The 19,135-nt window shown below is 47.1% G+C and overlaps 1 protein-coding gene across 1 annotated transcript in view; it reads left to right on the top strand.

Moving 5' to 3' along the window:
* The window catches only part of si:ch211-246m6.5 (von Willebrand factor D and EGF domain-containing protein), a 28,635-nt gene extending 9,999 nt beyond the window's left edge, over positions 1 to 18,636 (top strand). The window contains exons 8-33 of the mRNA XM_056370292.1: positions 37 to 254; positions 1,707 to 1,780; positions 1,921 to 2,197; positions 2,365 to 2,567; positions 2,707 to 3,617; positions 3,759 to 3,895; positions 3,989 to 4,150; positions 4,253 to 4,357; positions 5,263 to 5,377; positions 6,668 to 6,939; positions 7,131 to 7,350; positions 7,538 to 7,675; positions 10,052 to 10,531; positions 10,796 to 10,966; positions 11,891 to 12,276; positions 12,390 to 12,897; positions 13,280 to 13,375; positions 13,502 to 13,597; positions 13,693 to 13,788; positions 14,040 to 14,135; positions 14,232 to 14,327; positions 14,450 to 14,545; positions 14,857 to 14,952; positions 16,010 to 16,105; positions 16,411 to 16,508; positions 17,093 to 18,636. Of these exons, the coding sequence (XP_056226267.1) occupies positions 37 to 254; positions 1,707 to 1,780; positions 1,921 to 2,197; positions 2,365 to 2,567; positions 2,707 to 3,617; positions 3,759 to 3,895; positions 3,989 to 4,150; positions 4,253 to 4,357; positions 5,263 to 5,377; positions 6,668 to 6,939; positions 7,131 to 7,350; positions 7,538 to 7,675; positions 10,052 to 10,531; positions 10,796 to 10,966; positions 11,891 to 12,276; positions 12,390 to 12,897; positions 13,280 to 13,375; positions 13,502 to 13,597; positions 13,693 to 13,788; positions 14,040 to 14,135; positions 14,232 to 14,327; positions 14,450 to 14,545; positions 14,857 to 14,952; positions 16,010 to 16,105; positions 16,411 to 16,508; positions 17,093 to 17,113 (5,264 nt within the window). The 3' untranslated portion in view covers positions 17,114 to 18,636. The remainder of the gene's footprint in view (positions 1 to 36; positions 255 to 1,706; positions 1,781 to 1,920; positions 2,198 to 2,364; positions 2,568 to 2,706; positions 3,618 to 3,758; positions 3,896 to 3,988; positions 4,151 to 4,252; positions 4,358 to 5,262; positions 5,378 to 6,667; positions 6,940 to 7,130; positions 7,351 to 7,537; positions 7,676 to 10,051; positions 10,532 to 10,795; positions 10,967 to 11,890; positions 12,277 to 12,389; positions 12,898 to 13,279; positions 13,376 to 13,501; positions 13,598 to 13,692; positions 13,789 to 14,039; positions 14,136 to 14,231; positions 14,328 to 14,449; positions 14,546 to 14,856; positions 14,953 to 16,009; positions 16,106 to 16,410; positions 16,509 to 17,092) is intronic.
* Positions 18,637 to 19,135: the final 499 nt, after the last annotated feature.

The raw sequence follows: 19,135 nt of genomic DNA, 5'->3' as shown, positions 1-19,135 counted from the left end.
GTTAACACTAACTTACCGCTGTGTCGACATCCACAGACGGTCTCGGACACGAGGCCTCCAATGTGGCGCTGTCCGCCTGCCAGGTGGAGCTCCGGCCTAACGCCTGCAGCGAAGGCAGCTGCGGTCGGGCGACGTTTTTTGTCACCGCTGTCACCGATTTCACACGAGATGGGAACCGTCCGAGTCTGGTCGGTGCTCTGCCCGCACTCGGCGCACCGCGACTCTGGAGGAGCTACGTCCCAGTGTCCCTGAAAGTGAGTTGAAGTGAAACCTCCTTTAATCTCACGGATAAACACACATAACTCTGATGTTTTCTCGTTAGTGTCAACTCTTATCTAGATCTGTGTAGTTCCGGGGATCTGGAGTCGTACAAATTGTCATTGTGACCCATAAATGGGTTCAAGAGATCCTTGAGGATCCCCGTTTTCCAGGGGTTCATGAAGACCCATTCCTGGGGCTATACTAACAAACTTTAAGGGGTTTTATAGAAGGATTGATGAGTACTCGTTCCTGAAGGGTTTCCAGTGGTCCTGGAAGTCAAGGAAAATTGGAATTTAAGGCATAAAGGTTGCATGGGAAGTTGCATGGAACCGTGGAGCACTCATAGATGTTCCAAAAGTATTTTTATTGGATGGATTCTTGATATTAGGGTCCCGCGTTATGAAAAATGCATAGGATACGGTCCTTACAGGGGTTCCTGGGTACTCTTTGAGGAGGTTCCGGTGGTGCTTAGGGATTCCAGGATTCTTGGATTCTTGAATTTCTTCTATCTTTATTGGGTTTTCATATTTTTTACAATAACAATAAAACAAAACAAACATATAGACAATACCAACAGGCCAAAGCGCACAAACCGCCCCCCCCCCCCCAAAAAAAGAGCTCAGATCGACAGAGGCATACAGGAGGCCACAGGAAATGTCCACATTACAGGCAAATCGCAGGTCACAAGAGCCATGATTCATGAGTTCTCCTGCACGGTGATGGAACAAGAGTCAGGTCCAAGATAGTTCAAGTAGGGCTGTCAGACTTTGTAGAACTGGTCTGCTTTGTTTTGTAGAATATTCGTAAGATATTCCAGAGGATCCACTGTTACAATATACTTTTCCTAGCAGCAAAAGTAAGAATGTTAGATAGTGGTTATACGTCTACTTGGGAGGCCCAAAATCAAATATATTGGATCCGTATCTAAATCCCTACCAAATATTCTTTCCATTTCGCATAGTGAGTCAGACCAATATTTCTGTAATTTATGACACACCGTAGAAAATGGGTACCTATTTCGGTTTTACATTTAAGACGCAGAGGAGAAAGTGATGTACAGATGGATATCTTTTTAGCGTAAATCCAAATATTTTCCCACGTCTTCTCGCCAATAGTCACTGATAAGCCCTTCTCCCGCACGTACATATACGCACAGTTATACAGTGCTTTATGGAGTTGGTAGGGAGGAGGGTGGGGGTTTAAAGTCTAACTGTTTGATGGTTTGACACGATGTTTGAGGAGCGCTGCTCTAAGTGCTCGTTAGTTGCGTCCGCACAGCTATTATGTTATGTAAGACGTGATGTCGGCCCTCCAGACGTCGTGTCTCTGAGGAGTCCGCGGAGGAGCTTTCCCATCTGTGTTTAGTGAAAACATCAAAGCCCAAAGGTCAAAGGGTCAGTGGGTGGGGCCCCCTTAATCTTTGTTCTCCTGACCTCTGCCCCCAGGTCACGGTCCAGGACGTTCCTACTTCCATCTGCTACTCTCTGACTGACCCGCATGTCATTACATTGGATGGCAGGTAAGTTCCCTCCTTATCGGTTGTTAGCAGTTGTCAAATGGTCATTTAATTCCATTTATAATGTTGTTATAATAGATAGTAGTTTCAGTTTGCACCAGATGACATAACCTCATGTCCTTCTGTAAATTTACTATGTGCAGGCGTTATGAAAACCACCAGACTGGCACCTTCGTCCTCTACCGGAGCCTCGTCAGGGATTTCGAGGTGCATTCTCGCCAGTGGGACTGTGGCGGCCGACGCTACGCTGTCGCTTGTAACTGCGGCGTTGCGGTGCGAGAGGGAAATGAGGTTGCCGTCTTTGACATGTGCGATGGTCAGCCGCAGGAGACCAGGCCGCAACTCGCCCTGAAGAACGTCGGTGACGAGGAGGGCGCTCGGGTCAGGGTCCTGGAGTCCCACCGGGGGAAGAAGGTCACCGTAGGTATCCGAACATTTTGAAACTGGTGCAGATTTCTTTGGAGCGTCATTATATGTGGTTTGGCTTCTTTAATGCTTCGAGTGTAGCGTGTCCATCATGTACATTTGAACGCGCAGCTCTTTCAGGATGTACATTTTAAGAACCGGATGTGACTCTCCTCTCGTAGTTGCTCTTTCCCTCCGGAGCCTTTGTTAGGGCAGATGTTGGTGATTGGGGGATGAGCCTGTCCGTTCGGGCGCCCAGCGTCGACTACGGCAACACACGAGGCCTCTGCGGCACCTTCGACCGCAATGGCAACAATGACTTCCGCAGCTCTGATGGTCTCTCCTATGGCCCCGATGACCTGCATCGCTTCATAGAGGACTGGAGGTCAGTCTTGTTTGTTTTACTTTAAATTCGAACTTCGCTATGCTCGGACATCATTTGACTGAAATGGTAGATTGTTCAAAGTCTCCGCAAAGCCGTTTGTTTGTGCGGTTTTCCCATCCTTTGTGTGTGTGTGTGCTAGGATAGCTCCAGGTGAGAGTTTATTTGACAGGACGCCCCATGGGACGGCACAGGAGTTCAGGAGGCCGTTCTGTCAGTGCCAGCAGGGATACAGCACTTCTCATCACGCTAGCAGCGGGATGAGGAACCTCTACGATCCTTCCGCTCACTCCGCCTGCATATCTTACAATAATGTGGATTACACATCTGTGTTCCCGTCCATGGACACCACAGTGGAATACATCAAGAGTCCAGAAAGAGAGGAAAGCATCCTGGATACATCTGCCTTTATCAGTCATCCTCCGGAGAGGAGGCACATTGGGTTTCACCATGAGGACAATCCAAAAAGTGATGGTGATCTTGAGTTAGACGGTGAGTTCGAGGAGGATCATCTGCTTTCCGTCGACAGGCAGAGGAGACAGGCGTCATTTGAATTCCGGCCTGTCTTTGCTGCTCAAAGCTTCACTCAGGCTGATCTGGAGAAATTCGCTTACTTTTTCCCCGAGGATCACCTGGCAGAGGCCCGACCGGAGGTGCGACCCCGGTGGCCCACGCCGAGCGGCCTTACCTCGGCCAAAGCTCTGGAGGTGTGCCGGATGGCTTTGGCCGACTCCACCGTCGGCGCGGTGTGCCGGGGGCTGCTGGGACGCCGCCTGGACGAGGCGGTGGATCTCTGCATCCTGGACCTGCAGCTCAAAGACGATTTGGGCTGGGACGAGGCTCTGCTGCCGTACCTGGAGAATGAGTGCGAGAGACGGTTGCTGGAGAACCGGACCCAGAGAGCTTTGGAGGTGGCAGGTCCTCCGGGAGCGTACGGGGAGGTGATGATGGCTCTGCGCTGCCCAAACTTCTGCAATGGAAATGGGGAGTGTACGGAATGGGGCTGCCAGTGTTACCCCGGCCACAGCTTCTACGACTGCAGCCTGGCCATCGGTGAGTATGGACGCGTTCCTCTGATGAGCTTCGTGTCTAAGAATGGTTTGACATCTGATTACAAGCATTAAATAACTAATCTTCTCTCTTTTGATTGACCTGTAATTTACTCCTGAGCTATAATAACCTCTCCTCTAATAGGCCAGCCAGTGGAGATAACAGATCTTGAGAACGGTGGACTATGTGACATCCGATCCTTTGATTGTCGCAACGTCCGAGTCTTCGGCCTCGGCTTCGTCGACTCTCCGGACCTCAGCTGTCACGCCACTAGACTGAAGGTGAGGAGAGGGAAGTTCAGACGCCGGGCTGAGAGGCTTCAGGAAGAAAGTGTGTTTTTTAAAAAAAAATATATATTTCCTCTGCCTCCACAGTACATGAACGGGGTTTGGGTTGCGGGGGAAAAACAGAGAACAAAAGCCACCTTCCTCAGCTCCAAAGCTTTAGACTGTGCCGTCCCATCCTTGAGCAACACCGCCGTCAATACAGAGGATTTCATGATGGATGACAAACCATACGCACGCTGGGAGATTAAGGTAAAGCTGCTTCTCATATTATCCTGTGATTTAAGTGTCTCTTGTTGGTTGATGGCTGTTTTTTCGGAAGACGTTAAGAATATCTCCTCCCTTTGCTGTCAGGTGACCAATGATGGCTCCCAGTACAGCCAGGCCAAGGTTCTGACAATCTACGACGGTGTTTGCCAGGTCTGCGAGGCCTCGCGCTCAGGACTCTGTAAGTTAAAGGTAACTCGCATACAAAAGTGAACCGTGTTCTTCTCCATCCAAGTTGTTCATCTCCTCCACAGTGAACTGAGAACCGCTTATTCTGAGTCTGTTAAAGACTTGATAACTGCGTGAAAGATATTTGCAGTATACACGTTTTGGCCCTGTCGTCACTATCGTCAAGGCTCAAGGTCACGGGTGCAGAATGTATTATTTTCCATGCGCATTTTCCGGACGCATAAAATTACAGAAATTAAAAAGCTCCCATCCTAATGAACTAATCCTAATCCATAGGTAGGACGAAGACACGCGAAGACGAGGTGGTACAGTCGTCCTTCGGAAAACCTGGACTCTGTGGTGTTCGTTTATTTGAGTAGGGAAACGGATTTATGAGACAGTGGGTGTTTAGTGGAAAAGTGTGGTGAAGTGTTTTATATGCTCTGTTAGGGGTCCACAATCTGCGCCCCGAGCAAGTTGAATGATTAAACCAGAGACAGAGTGATTTCTCATCCTCTCAACACGCAGCATCTGACTAACAACTTTACATTCATTAAAAAAACAGGTACAGAGGGGGTTCTGTTGTTACTGGAACTGCTTTTTATGGGAATACAGACAGAAAAACATGTAATCTTAACAACCAGAGTGAACACACACACACACACACACGTGTACAAACAGCTGCGGACACCAAGAAAATGTGCATGCGCTTGCCAAAGCTGAAACAAATTGAATTGGCTTAAGTCGAAATGTAGCAGATGATGTGTATTTAGATCCGATTTCCCGTTCCGCGACCACAAACAGCTCGAAAAAAGAATATGTTTTACAGTGTTGTCATTTCTGCTGTTTGAACATGTCAACGTTTCAAAGCGATGTTGTAAATATGAGCGCGCGCACAAACCTCTCTCCGTTCCACCTCTGTTGGCCAGGAGCGGACGTGTAACATCGATGGGATGTGTTTTGCAGAGGGAGACTCCAATCCCAGCAGCCCCTGCCTCCTCTGTGACCCGGACACCTCCCAGTTCACCTGGTCTGTGAACCAAGGTACGACCCAGTTAGTGTGTCTCTCGTCGTACAAAAAGAGAACGACCTTTTCATTGCTATAACTGTATGGCCAAAAATATGTGGACGGGGGTGTCCTGTACCTCTTTTGTGTAGTTTCAGAGTGGATCTGTTTGTCATGGTTTGCTCGAGGCCCCTTAGTTTTAAAGAAGGGAAATCTAAACGATACAGCACACACTAATATTAGTTTTTCACAAAGTCAGCAAAGAAACGGTTTATTGCAGGTGTTTTCTGTTCCGCTTGCAGCTCACTAATGATGAGGAACAACAGGGAAAAGCAGCATTTACCTGACTGTATTAGTGTATTCGTCCGTCACCGACTGTGGTCCTGTTTTTCCCCTTTAGCAGATCAAAGGAGCGGAGGTCTAAGTTTCCCAGCGTGCCCTGACCTGTCGCTTAACCACCCTGAGAGAGAGAGAGAGAGATGGGAGGGGAGAAGAGGGGGGAAAATCACATGTTTAATTTCCACGGCGACACAGACTGACAATCGGCATTCTTTACACACAACAAAGCACGTCAGCCGTAATAGCGAGGCTGTGCAGTGCCATAAATTACCTAGAAATGGCCTGAAAACCTGAATTTTCTCAAGCAGTGGGGTGAGATAATCCCTCCTCTCTCCAGTGCAGCTGTGCAGTTTGTTGCGACCAGACAAAACAAGGCAGATGAAAGTGACTGTATCAAGAAAAGGACACTTCTTCTACAAAAGTCTTGAGACAATTTGATTTATGTTGGATGCAAGAAGGATTATGTCACTTCTCTGCCACACGTTTTGCTTATTTCTCTGCAGTTAGTTTTGGAAATTCAGAAACAGTAATAATCCTATAAATCAGCAAGTGTTCTCTTGATGGTTTCTTAACATAAGACCATCATGCTGCGCTGGAGTTTCCTGGGATTACCATCACTTTCTTCCTATTGAACGTCTGCGGTGAGAGCGTGACCGGTTAGAGGATCTTAAGTAATTGTACTGATTTAGCCGTAAAGAGCTCCAGTTGGAAAGAAAAGACAGAAACCCGTCCAGCCACGGACATGTGTGTTTACAAGGATTCTTCCAAGAAAAGCCTGGATGAATGTTTGTCAGACCGAATTTACTCCGGGACACGAAGTAAATTCTGTCATCAAAACACAAAGGCTTGTATTTGGACATGTAATAATAAATAAAAAGGTGGGAATAATTGCAGATATTTGGATTGTAACTTCAACATCTAAATTGCATCACAAATATATTTCAGCACTTCCCTTTCACCTGTCTCTTCACCTTTTCTTCCTCTTCCAGTCAACGCGCCCCCGGCCTTCCACCGGCCTCAGAGCAACCTGCGAACATTTGCCGGGGAGAACTTCGTCTTCCAGTTTGCTGCGTCGGACCCCGAAGGCTCGGCGCTCCTCTTCCAACTGGAGGAGGGTCCGGGGGGCGCTGTCCTCTCCCCCGCCGGTCTCCTTATCTGGAGGGTCCCGGTGCTTCCGGAGGAGAGGGGGCGTCGCTCGAGACGCTCGTTCCGCTTCGCGCTGTCCGACGAGTGCAACGCCCAGAGCACCTTCACTGTGGAGGTAGAGTTGGAGGAGGAGAGGGGAGGGAGGAAGAAACTGAGAAACTTTAAGATGCTCATAGCTCTGCTAGATTAGAGGGAGCAGGTGGTTTTAGTGATCATATAAAAGGATCCCTATTCATTTAAAGATGATAAAATGATTGTTATACATAGGGATCTCCCTCAGCAGTGTCCTTTTTCCATGTGCAACAGATTGATGTGGTGCCGTGTGGCTGTCAAAATGGAGGCACTTGTGTGACGGATGTCAACTTCCCCGCCGGCAGCGGGAAATACCTGTGTGTGTGCCCTGAGGGGAAACGGGGAGAGCGCTGCGCCGAGGACGTGGACGAGTGTTTGTCGGCTCCGTGCACCGTCGGCAAGTGCGTCGACACGGCCGGCGGGTACAGATGCGAGTGTCCTGCAGGGCTGAGAGGTAAGAGCTGAAGGCAGACGCTGGAATTTATCTGCGCTGTAATTCCTGGAAAAAAAAAAGTAAGAAATACAAGAAAAGCAGGTTCTGTTTATTTCTGCCCTGGCATCACATTTGCAGCTGTAGAGAATCAATCATAGTTATATCTGATAATCACAGAATCAATTTCTCCTGTGCGTGTTTTTGGCAGGTATCGCATGCCTGGAAGACATCAACGAATGTGAGAGAAAACCCTGTTTCCCAGGAGTCCAGTGCTTCAATAGCTTTGGCTCCTATGGCTGCGGCCCCTGCCCCAAAGGCATGGTGGGAAATGGGACGAAATGCACGGGTAAGTGTGGGCACGCTGTACACGTTTAAGGTGTGCTATGCCAGGACAGTTCCGCTAGGGTGGCACTCGCACCTTAAACACCAGCAGAGAGTAACCCGCCTGCTCCCTTGCCACATGTTGCCGTGGAGAAACGGCAAGTTTTTTTCATTTACGAGAGGTATTCAATCTGGTGTCCGGTCGTGAGATCTGATCTGAAAGAACATGAGACAAAATCAAAACATCATGAGAATGAAATGAGAACACTTTACTCTGAACAGAATGGTAAAATTACACAGTTAAAAAAAAAACACATCATTTCACCGTATTCAGCCTTTACTCTCTCGCCAGGTTGTTGTTGTTTCTTTTTCAAACATAACAAATTAAGACAGGTATAATGATGAAAGAACTTCAGTGTTTACACACTGTATAAATATGAGACCCTTATACCCCAGCTCCTACCCACAAACCTGGATCCCATTAGCAGGCATAGCATGAGTTGATCAGATACTGCTGTACTTTGAGATCCTGCAGCCGTTCCGTAGCGCTGTAAGGGTCTCACGTGATAAAAGAAATAAACAATTCTTCATCGTGAACAATCATCCGTTGGAATCTGTGATGTCGGTTGCAGCGTTCTCTGCGATTATTTGCACGCGACCCAAAAGAACATGTAGCTCATTCTGCTAAGTGCATCACTCCGGATAAGAGCATCAGCTAAATGCCCAAAATGTGAATGTCAGTGCAAATTTACTCATTGCAGCCGTGCTACTCTGAGGAAGAACTCAGCAGGGACCCAGTCCTTGTGCTGAATGGAAACCAGATGGCCTGATACCGCTGCCTCCCTCCACGTGCTCACTTTGCATCGCAGCGACTGCTAACTGGAGTTAATGCATTGCAAACACTGGTTGTACTGAGATTCATAAAGCCTGAGGTATTCCTACCTGCAGCTGCTGCACAGGAAGCACTTCCCAGCAGTGGGGAATCTGTCAACAAAAACGCAGGAATGAAGGATGCTTCTAAATCAAATAAAAACTTCTCTCTGTTGCAGACACGCTTTTGTTTCGACGAGTGCAATTAAGGTTCATTATGGTTCATGAAAGCTGAGTCGTCCTACATTCATGCTACCAGCAAACACGTCACCACACTTTGGTTTGTGATTGGATGTCGCAATGTGACGGTGATCCTCTTCACATTTATCAAATCTTATCAAATTCACTTCAGTGTGTTTTGAGTTGCTCACTAAATCGATGCAGAACTTGTTTTAACAGAGGAGCCATGTTGCGTTGGGCAGACTGGCGCCACAGGTGTATTTAAAGTTTGTAACGCATGACACACCTGGGCTGAACAAGCATTTACAAATCATCCTCAGTCAGTGTTTGCGTTTACACGGAGACTATTTAAATGTCAGTTGAGTTGTGGCTTTCTTGCAATTGCATTGTATTGTCCTTTGAGTAATCAAAGGACGTCAACACTTGGCATCTAAGCAGGGTGAAAACCAAACCACGGTGTACATCTCAAGACTTTATCGTCCTTAATGGAAAAGTTGGCCCACAGCAGAACACACAGCATAAGTTACAGTCAGTGACATGTTAGTTTGTCACTTTTATGGAACTGTGTAAAAGTAGACTCATGAGGACAGATCCTTGGATTTCCACAATCCCTTTGTTTGACTGCTTACTCCTCAGTCCTCTGATCTTCTTGAGTTGAGAGACTTTGGTTCAACTTATTTCACCTCCTTATTCAGTTCAACTTTGTGTCAGGGGCTAGCGGGGGGGGGGGGGTTGCACCGTGCTGTGATGGATGCTCCTCTTCTTATGTTTTCTGCCGTAAGACCAGGCCCAGAGGGAGCAAGACAAGTCGAGTCATTTCCAGTACAGCCCTATCTCAAAGAGACAGCAACAGAAACAAATGAAAGCCTTTACTAGACTCAGTAAATTGAAGTCCAAGGTATGAAGAGGACTCAAATGTTTCATGATGATGTAATCAGTCTTGGTTGTATTTGATTCATCCTGCGTCAGCACGGCCAACATGTCTTGCTTAAAATCGAGTCGGGTTTGTTTGACCTGCTGCCGTGTCCGCGGCCCGTCCTCACGAGTGTTTCCTGCTACGCTTGTGGTTTGTAAATGTGTTGATAGGCTGTGAGTGGTGATGGATCATTACACAAACTCAGTCCAAAGTCTCAACTCTTGCTGTGCAGCATTTTGACCCTTCCAGATTTATTTTTGCCTATTGCTTTACTGCACCATCGCGTACACTGCAGCCTCCGCTTCACCTCTTTGCTATCGGTTCATTGCAGCGTGAGTGATCTTGAAATTGAATAGGAAGTCATTCCAGATAAGAGCGTCTGATAAAGGCATCACATGGCAATCCAAAACATAAACTGTGTCTTCCTTCACGCAGCAGTCCTCAGGCCGGCCACCGTCACTCCCGCATCCGCTCCTCGTACAACGGTCTACAAGATACCAGATGTTCCGCTGCAACCTCCCAAAATAAAGACAGACACTTTCCGGAAGACCTCGAGCGGTAGCTCCCCACAGACGAGGGCTGAGGCGGGGAGGACGATTCCAAGAATTGACCCGGGCCGATCGCAAGCTAAGACCGCCGCTTGGAGAAAGACTCCGGGAATTAGCCCGAATCCAACCCTGACAAAGGTGGAAACCAGCGAGAGCGTCACAGCGGTTGCATCAAGCGTCTCCCAAACAACGACAGACGCTTTGAGAAAAACCCAAGGAATTAACCTCAGCCCATCCAGCAGCAACACAAACACTATGAAGAACAGCTCAGGAATGACATCAGACCAAGTCGAGCCTGATCAGCCCAAAATCAGCAACACTATTATCAAGACACCGACAGCAGCGGGAAATGGCGGACCGGCTGCAGGTAAGTCAGAAGTTCCCAACCGTCTCCACCAACTGTTCTTTTCTAAAGAAATATTTACCTCTGTTACTGTAGCCAGCAGTGGTGGGTAGAGGTGTTTCAGGGGGTTAGGGGTAAAGGAGTGTTTACTGCTGATCCTTTTCACTATCTTTAGAGAACTTCACAAGAAAAACCAAGAACGCATGAAGCAGAAACCACTGTGCATTCAGAAAGACGGAGAGACGACTCAGCTCGCTCAGAGCTCTGACCGTTGTTTGTGTCTCTCAGGATCGGTTCAGATTCTGGCCGCCGACGCGGCGGCTACGTGTGCCGGCAGGCCCTGCTTCCCCGGGGTTCAGTGCATCAACCGCAGGCCGCCACACGTCGGCTACGTCTGCGGCCGCTGCCCGCCCGGCCTTTACGGCAATGGACGTGTCTGTATGAAGAACGCCAAGGCGGGTAAGAGCTTCACGCAACCACTGGACCTGCAACACCTAATTCACTGATTTAAAGCTTTTCTAAACCTGAAACATACATGAACGTCTACTGATGAGTCGACCATAATTTTCCAAATGCATGCATGAATATAGAACCTTTTCTTCCTCTTTCTATTCTTCTTTTTAATCTGAAGACACTTCCTGTGTTGTTGTTCAGGGATAAAATAAAACACCAGGCAGTAATGTGACGTCTCTCCATATGTCATGCGCCACTTTAAAGATCTTTGATTTTGATTTTTATGACATTTTGGTTTTCCCTGATGTTGTTTAATGTGTTTCTCTTGGTTGGAAGGAATGTCGTTTATTGCGGCAGATAGATCGGTGCGACCGAGACTGCCTGCCTAGATGTAATAACCACCTCTGGTGCTTTGCTTTTTAAGTCAGCACCCGGCCGCTAAGCTTCAACAGAAGACTGCTTGATGTTATTTTCTCACAAGCGGAGCGGGGGGGGGTGGGTCCTAACAGCTCAGAAGAGACGGTTTCATTCCAACTTAAATCCCTTAACTGTGGATTGTGTTTGTCTGGAAAGACACAAAGCGGAACAGAGTGTTTGTGCAGATGAGTGTGTCAGCCTCAAACGAGACAGGAATCGCTTAAATCACTTTGCAGTGCTGCTCTGAGGAGTTTTACACAAATCGGAGCCTGTAAAAATATCTTCTTAACATTATATTCACCCAAGGAGGGATTGCCTGTGTGCTCTTTTCCAACAACATGCTAGTATTTAAGCAGATATCCCTTCTCTTTTTGCTTTAACTTGAGCCCACATAGCTTTAGCATGTGGGGGAATTCGGAGCTTGTTCCTCCTAGTTACAGCTGCTATGTTCTGACCGGACAAGAAGGGGTCAATTTGCCAAAAGCACTGATGCCAGCTCCTGTCTTTCCTCAGCATCCAATCACCTCCCTCGGCAGCAGACAGTCAGCAAGACCGGCCGATCCCCGCACGGAGGTGGCAGCAAAGTCTCCCAGCTCCACCTGCCCGACCTGCCCAGCAGACACGCCATCAAACACCTGTCCTTGTCTGTCACCAGACCCAATCAAGATAATGCACCACGCCAGGTTTCCGCATCAGGCAGGGGAGGTGGTACTGGCCGGAGAGAGGCGGTCACTGCTTCCAGAGTTGTTACAAAAACATTAGTGAGCCCCTTGCATGTCACTGCGAACACTCACATCATCCACCACAGCACCAACTCTAGATCAGACGCCAGGACACACGCGAGAACTAGCATCACTGCCTCCAGAGAGTTTGTCGTCCCCCATGCGACTGTCTCCAAGGTGAGTCTACCTCTGCGCTGTGCATCCTCCTGATGAAAGACATGAGTCATTATTCATAAAGGAGGAAGTATGAATAACCCTCCTGTCTTCTCTCCATAACCCTCTCCCGGCAGTCTGAAGCAGCACTGACGGGTGCCACGCCTCTGAAGGTAACTCCTCCTCCTCCTCCTCCTCCTCCTCCTCCTCGTGAAGTGACACAGTCCAAACAGGCGACCCAGCCTCAGCTCAACCACCTGGCATCCACCCAGGCCAAACCCTGGACCCCTCCGAGACCTGTCCTCCCACTTACAGCGGCCCTCACCGCTCTGTCCTACTCTCTGTCCGAGTCGGAGTTCTCAGCAGACGGAGACGAGGCTGAGCCTGGGTCAGAAAGCTCAGAGATGCTGCAGGTGGTCCCGGCGTTGGCCTTCACAACACCAGGCAAGACGGTCTACAGCTCCCCGCAACAGAGAGCCACCCCCGTCCGACCAGGTGTTAGGAGTGGTACCACGGCCGACAAACAGGCGACGACCTGCGCTGACCTTCCGTGCTTCCCTGGCGTCCAGTGTGAACCGACCGTGGATGGGTTCAGCTGTGGGAGGTGTCCCGTAGGATACACTGGTGACGGACGCGCCTGTCGAGGTACAACTCCTCACCTTCAGCAGCCGAGAGATTTGTCAATTTGTTTGTTACCTTTTTGAAATTTCTTGTAAATGTAACTTGAACGAGGGTGATGACACACTCGCTGTCGCGATCTAAATCCATCACTGTGTGGCACTGATTAGGAACATTATGATGTCAGGTGATACCAGGTCAGGGTTTGTTGCATTTAACCTGGAGCAATCCCATTAAAGCCAATCCCCAATGTGCTTAGTGAGATCAGTATCTGCACCAATGCCAATCAGGCATATGGCATGTATGTATCCCACGGGATGTTACGATTCTGATGCAGGTAATTAAGACGTATTGAGCCATCATAGATTGTAAATACCATCTCCGCGTCGCCCCCTGTGTGTGTTTCCAGCCGTCTGCAGACATACATGCGGCAGGAACATGGTGTGTGCTGCGCCAAACACCTGCCGCTGCAAACCAGGCTACACTGGATTAGACTGTCAAACAGGTAAACAAATAACCGGCTCACGTTTATTATTATTTTAGCATCTTCATACACATTTCTGTGTGTATTGGTTTGTTTTGGGTATTTTGGTTTTCCGTTGTTGATTTTTGTATGCCCATATTTTCTCAGCCATCTGTGATCCAGAGTGTATGAACGGGGGCGCCTGCATCGCTCCGGGTGTGTGTCGGTGTCGGAGAGGCTTTCATGGAGAGACGTGTCAGGAAGGTAAGGCTTGTTTCCCAGTTTCGCAGTTGTTCCGGTCACAGGTTTATGAATCAACTATTCTAAATGATCAAACTAACGGACGCCCGTCTCTGCAGCTCTGTGCAGGTCGCCGTGTGAGAACGGAGGCACCTGCGTGGGACTGCAGACTTGCTCCTGTCCTTATGGGTTTGTCGGACCTCGGTGTGAAACCAGTGAGTTCACAGCTACTATAATTCCCTTGTCGTCATTCAGTGGCTAAAGTTGCTAAGGCTTGTGGGAGTTGTAGTTGCCGAATTATTACAAATTTACTTCAAAAGTTTTGTTTATTTTAACTTTTATTTGATCAGATTTTGTCCGTGGTTAATTTGACATTTACGATCAGAAGGTTTTTGTTTTGGGTTAAGTTGTTTTCCTTACCATCATGAATGCGATATACAGTATATTATTTTTCGGTGTGTTATAGTGGTGTGTAGCCGCCACTGTCACAACGGAGGCCAGTGTGTGTCTCCAGATGAGTGCAGGTGTCTTTCAGGCTGGAATGGACCATCCTGTGACACTGGTGAGTGTGTATTATGTGTATTGTGTATTGTGTGTGTGTGTGTGTGTGTGTGTGTACTGACCACAGTGCTGATGTTCTCGCCTCTCTCTCCTCCAGCTCTCTGCTCTCCCGTCTGTCTGAACGGAGGCTCGTGTGTCCGGCCGAACATCTGCGAGTGTCCTCGTGGTTTCTACGGAGCACAGTGTCAGAACGGTAAATCAACGACTAAACAGTAATTCAAGCTTCATTTGCAAAATTTGAGGTTGCGAGGAGTCAAATCCAGATCCCTTTATTTCAGTATTTGTGTAAGTTTGGTTTTCCTCTTCCTCCTGCAGCCGTCTGCAGTCCTCCCTGTAAGAATGGTGGTGTCTGTATGAGGAACAACATCTGCTCCTGTCCGCAGGGATACACCGCGAGGCGCTGCGAGAAAAGTCTGTCTTCCCGCATCGTCCACCTCATCATTTCTCTCCTCGTCTGTTCTTGTCTGGCACTGCTTCCCTCATTCCTTTAAGTCCTGCTTCTCTTATTATCTTATCTTCCGTCTCTTCTTGAACATTTTCCACTTCGTCCTCATCGTTCAATATCCTTTTGCTTCCTCTTTATCTTCCTCTATTTTAAATTTACAAACTGAAAGTGTGTTACCTAAAATTCTTCACATTACATCTGAAAAGAAACGATTCGGTTCATTTTCACCTGTTCTTTTCTGGCTTTGAATCATTTCTCTCACTCTCTCCCTCTCCAGGTGTGTGCGAGCCCATGTGTATGAACGGCGGCAGGTGTGTCGGTCCAGATGTTTGCGATTGCCCGTCAGGCTGGCGAGGGAAGAGATGTGATAAACGTAAGTGCCGTGATACAAGAATCGAACACGGAGTCTTTACATTTACAACAGCGCCGTCCTCCAGGCCGACGCGCTGAATGCCAGGACGCATCGGTGTGAACACCTGCGCGCGTCTGACCGCGGATTCACACCGGCCTCCCGGAATCGACACCAAAACCTAAACTCGTCTGTTTGTTATCAAGCAGTTGTTGAAAGATAGAACAGGAAAAATCAAAGTAAAGTCACTCAAATGTGTTTGAAGAAGTGATTTAAAGTATGAGTGGAATATTTGACAATCGTTTAGAATTGAACATTTAAGAATGTTTTTAATTGCTATTCAAAGTCGTTGTCATTTTTCAGTCCACTGACTAACCTGCTCTATTAAAAAGAGACTGTGTTGGACTGAAAACATACACCACTACCTCAGAATGGATTTCACCATCAAAGCTTTTCCCCCATGTTGCTACGAAACTCACCGCGGTGAAGCAGAGGCTTCAGGTGCAGTGACACTGTCTGAACCCTCCGGCCTATGCCGACAGACGCCTCCACAAGTGGCGCCTCACATATGGGAACCAGCAGCTCCGACGTCTGCGGTGTTTTATGGTTCCGACCTTCACGAGGCTGAGAAGGGGAGACGGGGATTAACCACAGATAACCGTTATCTGTTGGAGCTCAGATCTGCAGCTTTTATTTTGAAGGAGGCGTGCTGGCAGCCTTGACGTCCTCCTTCATCAGTTCACACCTCAACACCAGCCACTCACCAGGATGGACCGTCAGTGACCATGAAGCATCTGGATATTCTCCACAGCTGCTTTTTCTGCAACATTTGGTTTCACTGTCCTTTTTTTTTCCTCCATTGTTGCTCCTGTTGTTTTTATTTTTGTTCCGCAGCCGCTGACCTCACACCCGACCACACCTGAACCTGCAGGCGGTGGCAAATGACAAAAAACACCATGAACGAACTGCATTTCAAACCAACACATGAGCAGAGAGAGTTTATACTGACACAGAAAATCCCACAGTTAAGATGCAAGTCAAATGAAGTGTCTCTAAGGTTAAGTGTTGTGTGTCCTCCCAGCCAGCTGTCTGCAGAAGTGTTTGAATGGAGGGGAGTGTGTGGGTCCCAACACCTGCCACTGCGCACCGGGGTGGCAAGGCATGCTGTGCCAGATCCGTGAGTATTGCAACACGACCTCTGGAAGTTATTCCACGTGAAAAGGATGAGATGTCATTAATGAAAAATGCCTTTCTGATTGGCTTTTTTTTAACCTTTCTTTTACACAAGTTGTGTTATACGCTACATGAGGATATAGATTGTCATCCCAAGACCGACAGATTTGCAGGTCCTGATATTCCTCTAAGTTAAAACTGGGATAAATTTGGTTGAAAAATTAAAGATAGTGTCCTGGCTGAATCATATAATTAAACTTTACTATATGTTCGTTCTGGTTTATTGTTTTATTTCCTGTGATATTTCAGCCCTCTGTGAACAGAAGTGTCTGTACGGCAGTCGATGTGTCCGACCTAATGTCTGCGCCTGCCGGAGCGGATACTCAGGTTCTCTCTGCTCCGGGAGGGTAAGAAGTTTAGCATGTAAACGTTGTCATTTAGAAACAGACCAGGGTTACTGGGTAGTGTAAAAACTGGACTTCACAACCACTTCTATAACTTAAAATACTAAATCTCCCTCCTTTCCTGGATTCTCATATGGTTTTAAACTCCAGCCATGAAGTAGTTATATGTTTTTATAATGTTTCTCCAGCTGGTCTGAGATTCACACATATGTGAGTCAGAAGATCTGTATATGAAGAAAACTGGAAGCACGTGAAAATGCATCCATGAATTGACCAGTTACAGATGAGGGTCAGTGGGGGGGGGGGGGGGGGGGGGGGTTCAATGATAACAGTGAGCCTGTGAACGCTGCAGTGATCAAAGCAATGTGCAGCACTTTGTTCTGGATGTGAATTCACCGTTTTATCTGAGCAAACATACAAATTCAGCTTCCCTGTCTCCAGATGTTTAACCCAATCCTTTTTAGCTGGATTTCTGAAAAGAAAATAGAAAAAGAAATTAGTTTTTCACAGTCAAAGTTTTCCATAACTTCTACGTCTTTCATTTCTGTGACTGTCATTGTAAGATCTCATATTCCTTTTTTTTTCAGCTCCCTATCGCCCAAGGTTAAGATCCAATCAGAACCAGCAAACACCGATCAATACAGACAAACCCTTTAGGTCATCCAGAGCCATCGGCACAGAGTATCATCAAGAGAAAAAACCAGAGGGTCTTAATTCTCTCCACTGGATTACACTGCAAAGTTCAAACTCCAGGAAATCACTCAAATTCTTTTCAAACCAAGCCCAGTAAAGTCTGAGTCCAAAAGTCAGTTTCGTCTCTGTGTGTCCAGCACAGGACCTGGCTCAGCACTTAAACTGGAAACAGAGGGGAAACTACTTTTGTGCTTATTGCAGTTACTTCTTGACCGACTGTCCCGCATCTCTAGCTGCGGCAAGGGTTGTCAGTGTATAAATTCCAATACTGCCAAACTGTTAGAACATGGTTTTCACAGTTTCCCCTTGCTTCCAGTCTTTGTGCTAAGCTAGGCTAATGAGACACTGACAGACAGAGATAAAGACTTTTTTTATTTACTTTTGCTACACATGTATTCTGCAGACAGGAAATGGGGGAAACCTGAATTTCACCATTTAGTATTCGGCACACGGTTCTTCCTTCATCGGTAACATTGATCATTTTGAATCTGCAGTGGAGGTCGTTCTCTCCTCTAGAACACTTTATACGTTTCGCTGTAAACGCCATCCTGTTCAGGTTCTACACTTCAAACCCAAACCTCTGTATGAGTATTTATTTATTTGGTTGTTTTATACTGTCCTATATTTCTTGTTGTATATATCTTAATCACTGTATAATCTATATTATTTCTTATTAAAGCATTGTTTATTGGTTGTTTTGTCAGAAAACAAATAAAAAACCTATTAAGGTATTGATTTCTTCACATTTCGTTTAAGGTATGGAGAGCGGCTTTAATTATTTAGACTTATTTTTTTAAAACTGTTAATAATTTTTTAAGGTTTGTTGAACTGAAGCTCTGTGGTCAAACTTGATATTTGCATTCTTTGGTGTGGAATGAACCGAAAGACGGATACTTTTGTGTTTGGTTTGTTCGGTGACAACTGAAGTCAACCAGGATTCGGGTGAAGTCAAATGACTAGTTCCATGTTGAGACTATGTGTTTTTCCCTTTTGCGAAGGTCTGTGTGTTTGAATAGATGATCATAGAGTCATACAATTTGATGTGATGAGACACAGGCTACACGTTGGAGTCTGATCAATCACGGCTTGTGATTGTACTGTGTCATGAACACAATTGTCAAACTCAATGAGAAAAGACACAAAATTCTGACATGCTAGTTTTTTTTTGTTAGGAAATTTTCCCAAGTGAAGTTTGGGTTTTCCCCTATCTTAAACTAACCCTATCCATGTGAGCGGATGATAACACCCAAAGGTGGTGTGTTGCAAAGAGGAGGGGCCCCAGCACCAAGCCTTAGGGCGCCCCTGTGGGGAGGCAATGGGATATAGACGTGTGCTGTGAAAACATATCAGAGAGTACGGATGCAGGATGTGGAAGTTCGATGTGTTAAAGGCTGCTGATTGGTCCGGCAAGATCAGAAGTGAGGACTGAGCTGCAGCCCTTGCTGACGGACTACAAATCACTTTATGTGACGCCTGGAACAGGTACGATAACACTACCAGATGGCTCGTGTTGGGCTCCTCCCAGTTTCAGACAAACTGTGGTTCCTTACCTTTCACACAGATGGTTTGAAGTTCTCCATCCGTCTCCTTGCACCCATAATTCCTTGTTAACAGCTATTCTTAGAACTGAAGACCTCCAACATGTCCACCAGAGGATGTGTGAGATCACCTGAAAAGTACAGATTTAATCAAAGATTATGGGGCAATCAAACAGTGTTCAAAAGATCTTATAACATTTATAGTTTCTGATATTATAGTGTGTTCACCATCTGTTCGCGACACCCTAAATAGATTTTAGTTTGCTGGCGTTCCTTGAGGTTCTCTGGGACTGGCTGTTTGTCGGCAGCAGCGGAGAAGCATTTGACTTTGCTGCAGGGGCCAGACAAGTTCACAGCCAGCGGGTCGGGGCCACAGGGGCCGCGAGGAAACGAGGATTA

Source organism: Seriola aureovittata, chromosome 24 (assembly GCF_021018895.1).
Source record: "Seriola aureovittata isolate HTS-2021-v1 ecotype China chromosome 24, ASM2101889v1, whole genome shotgun sequence".
NCBI classification, from domain to species: domain Eukaryota; kingdom Metazoa; phylum Chordata; class Actinopteri; order Carangiformes; family Carangidae; genus Seriola; species Seriola aureovittata.
This window is presented reverse-complemented; position numbering and strand designations above follow the sequence as displayed.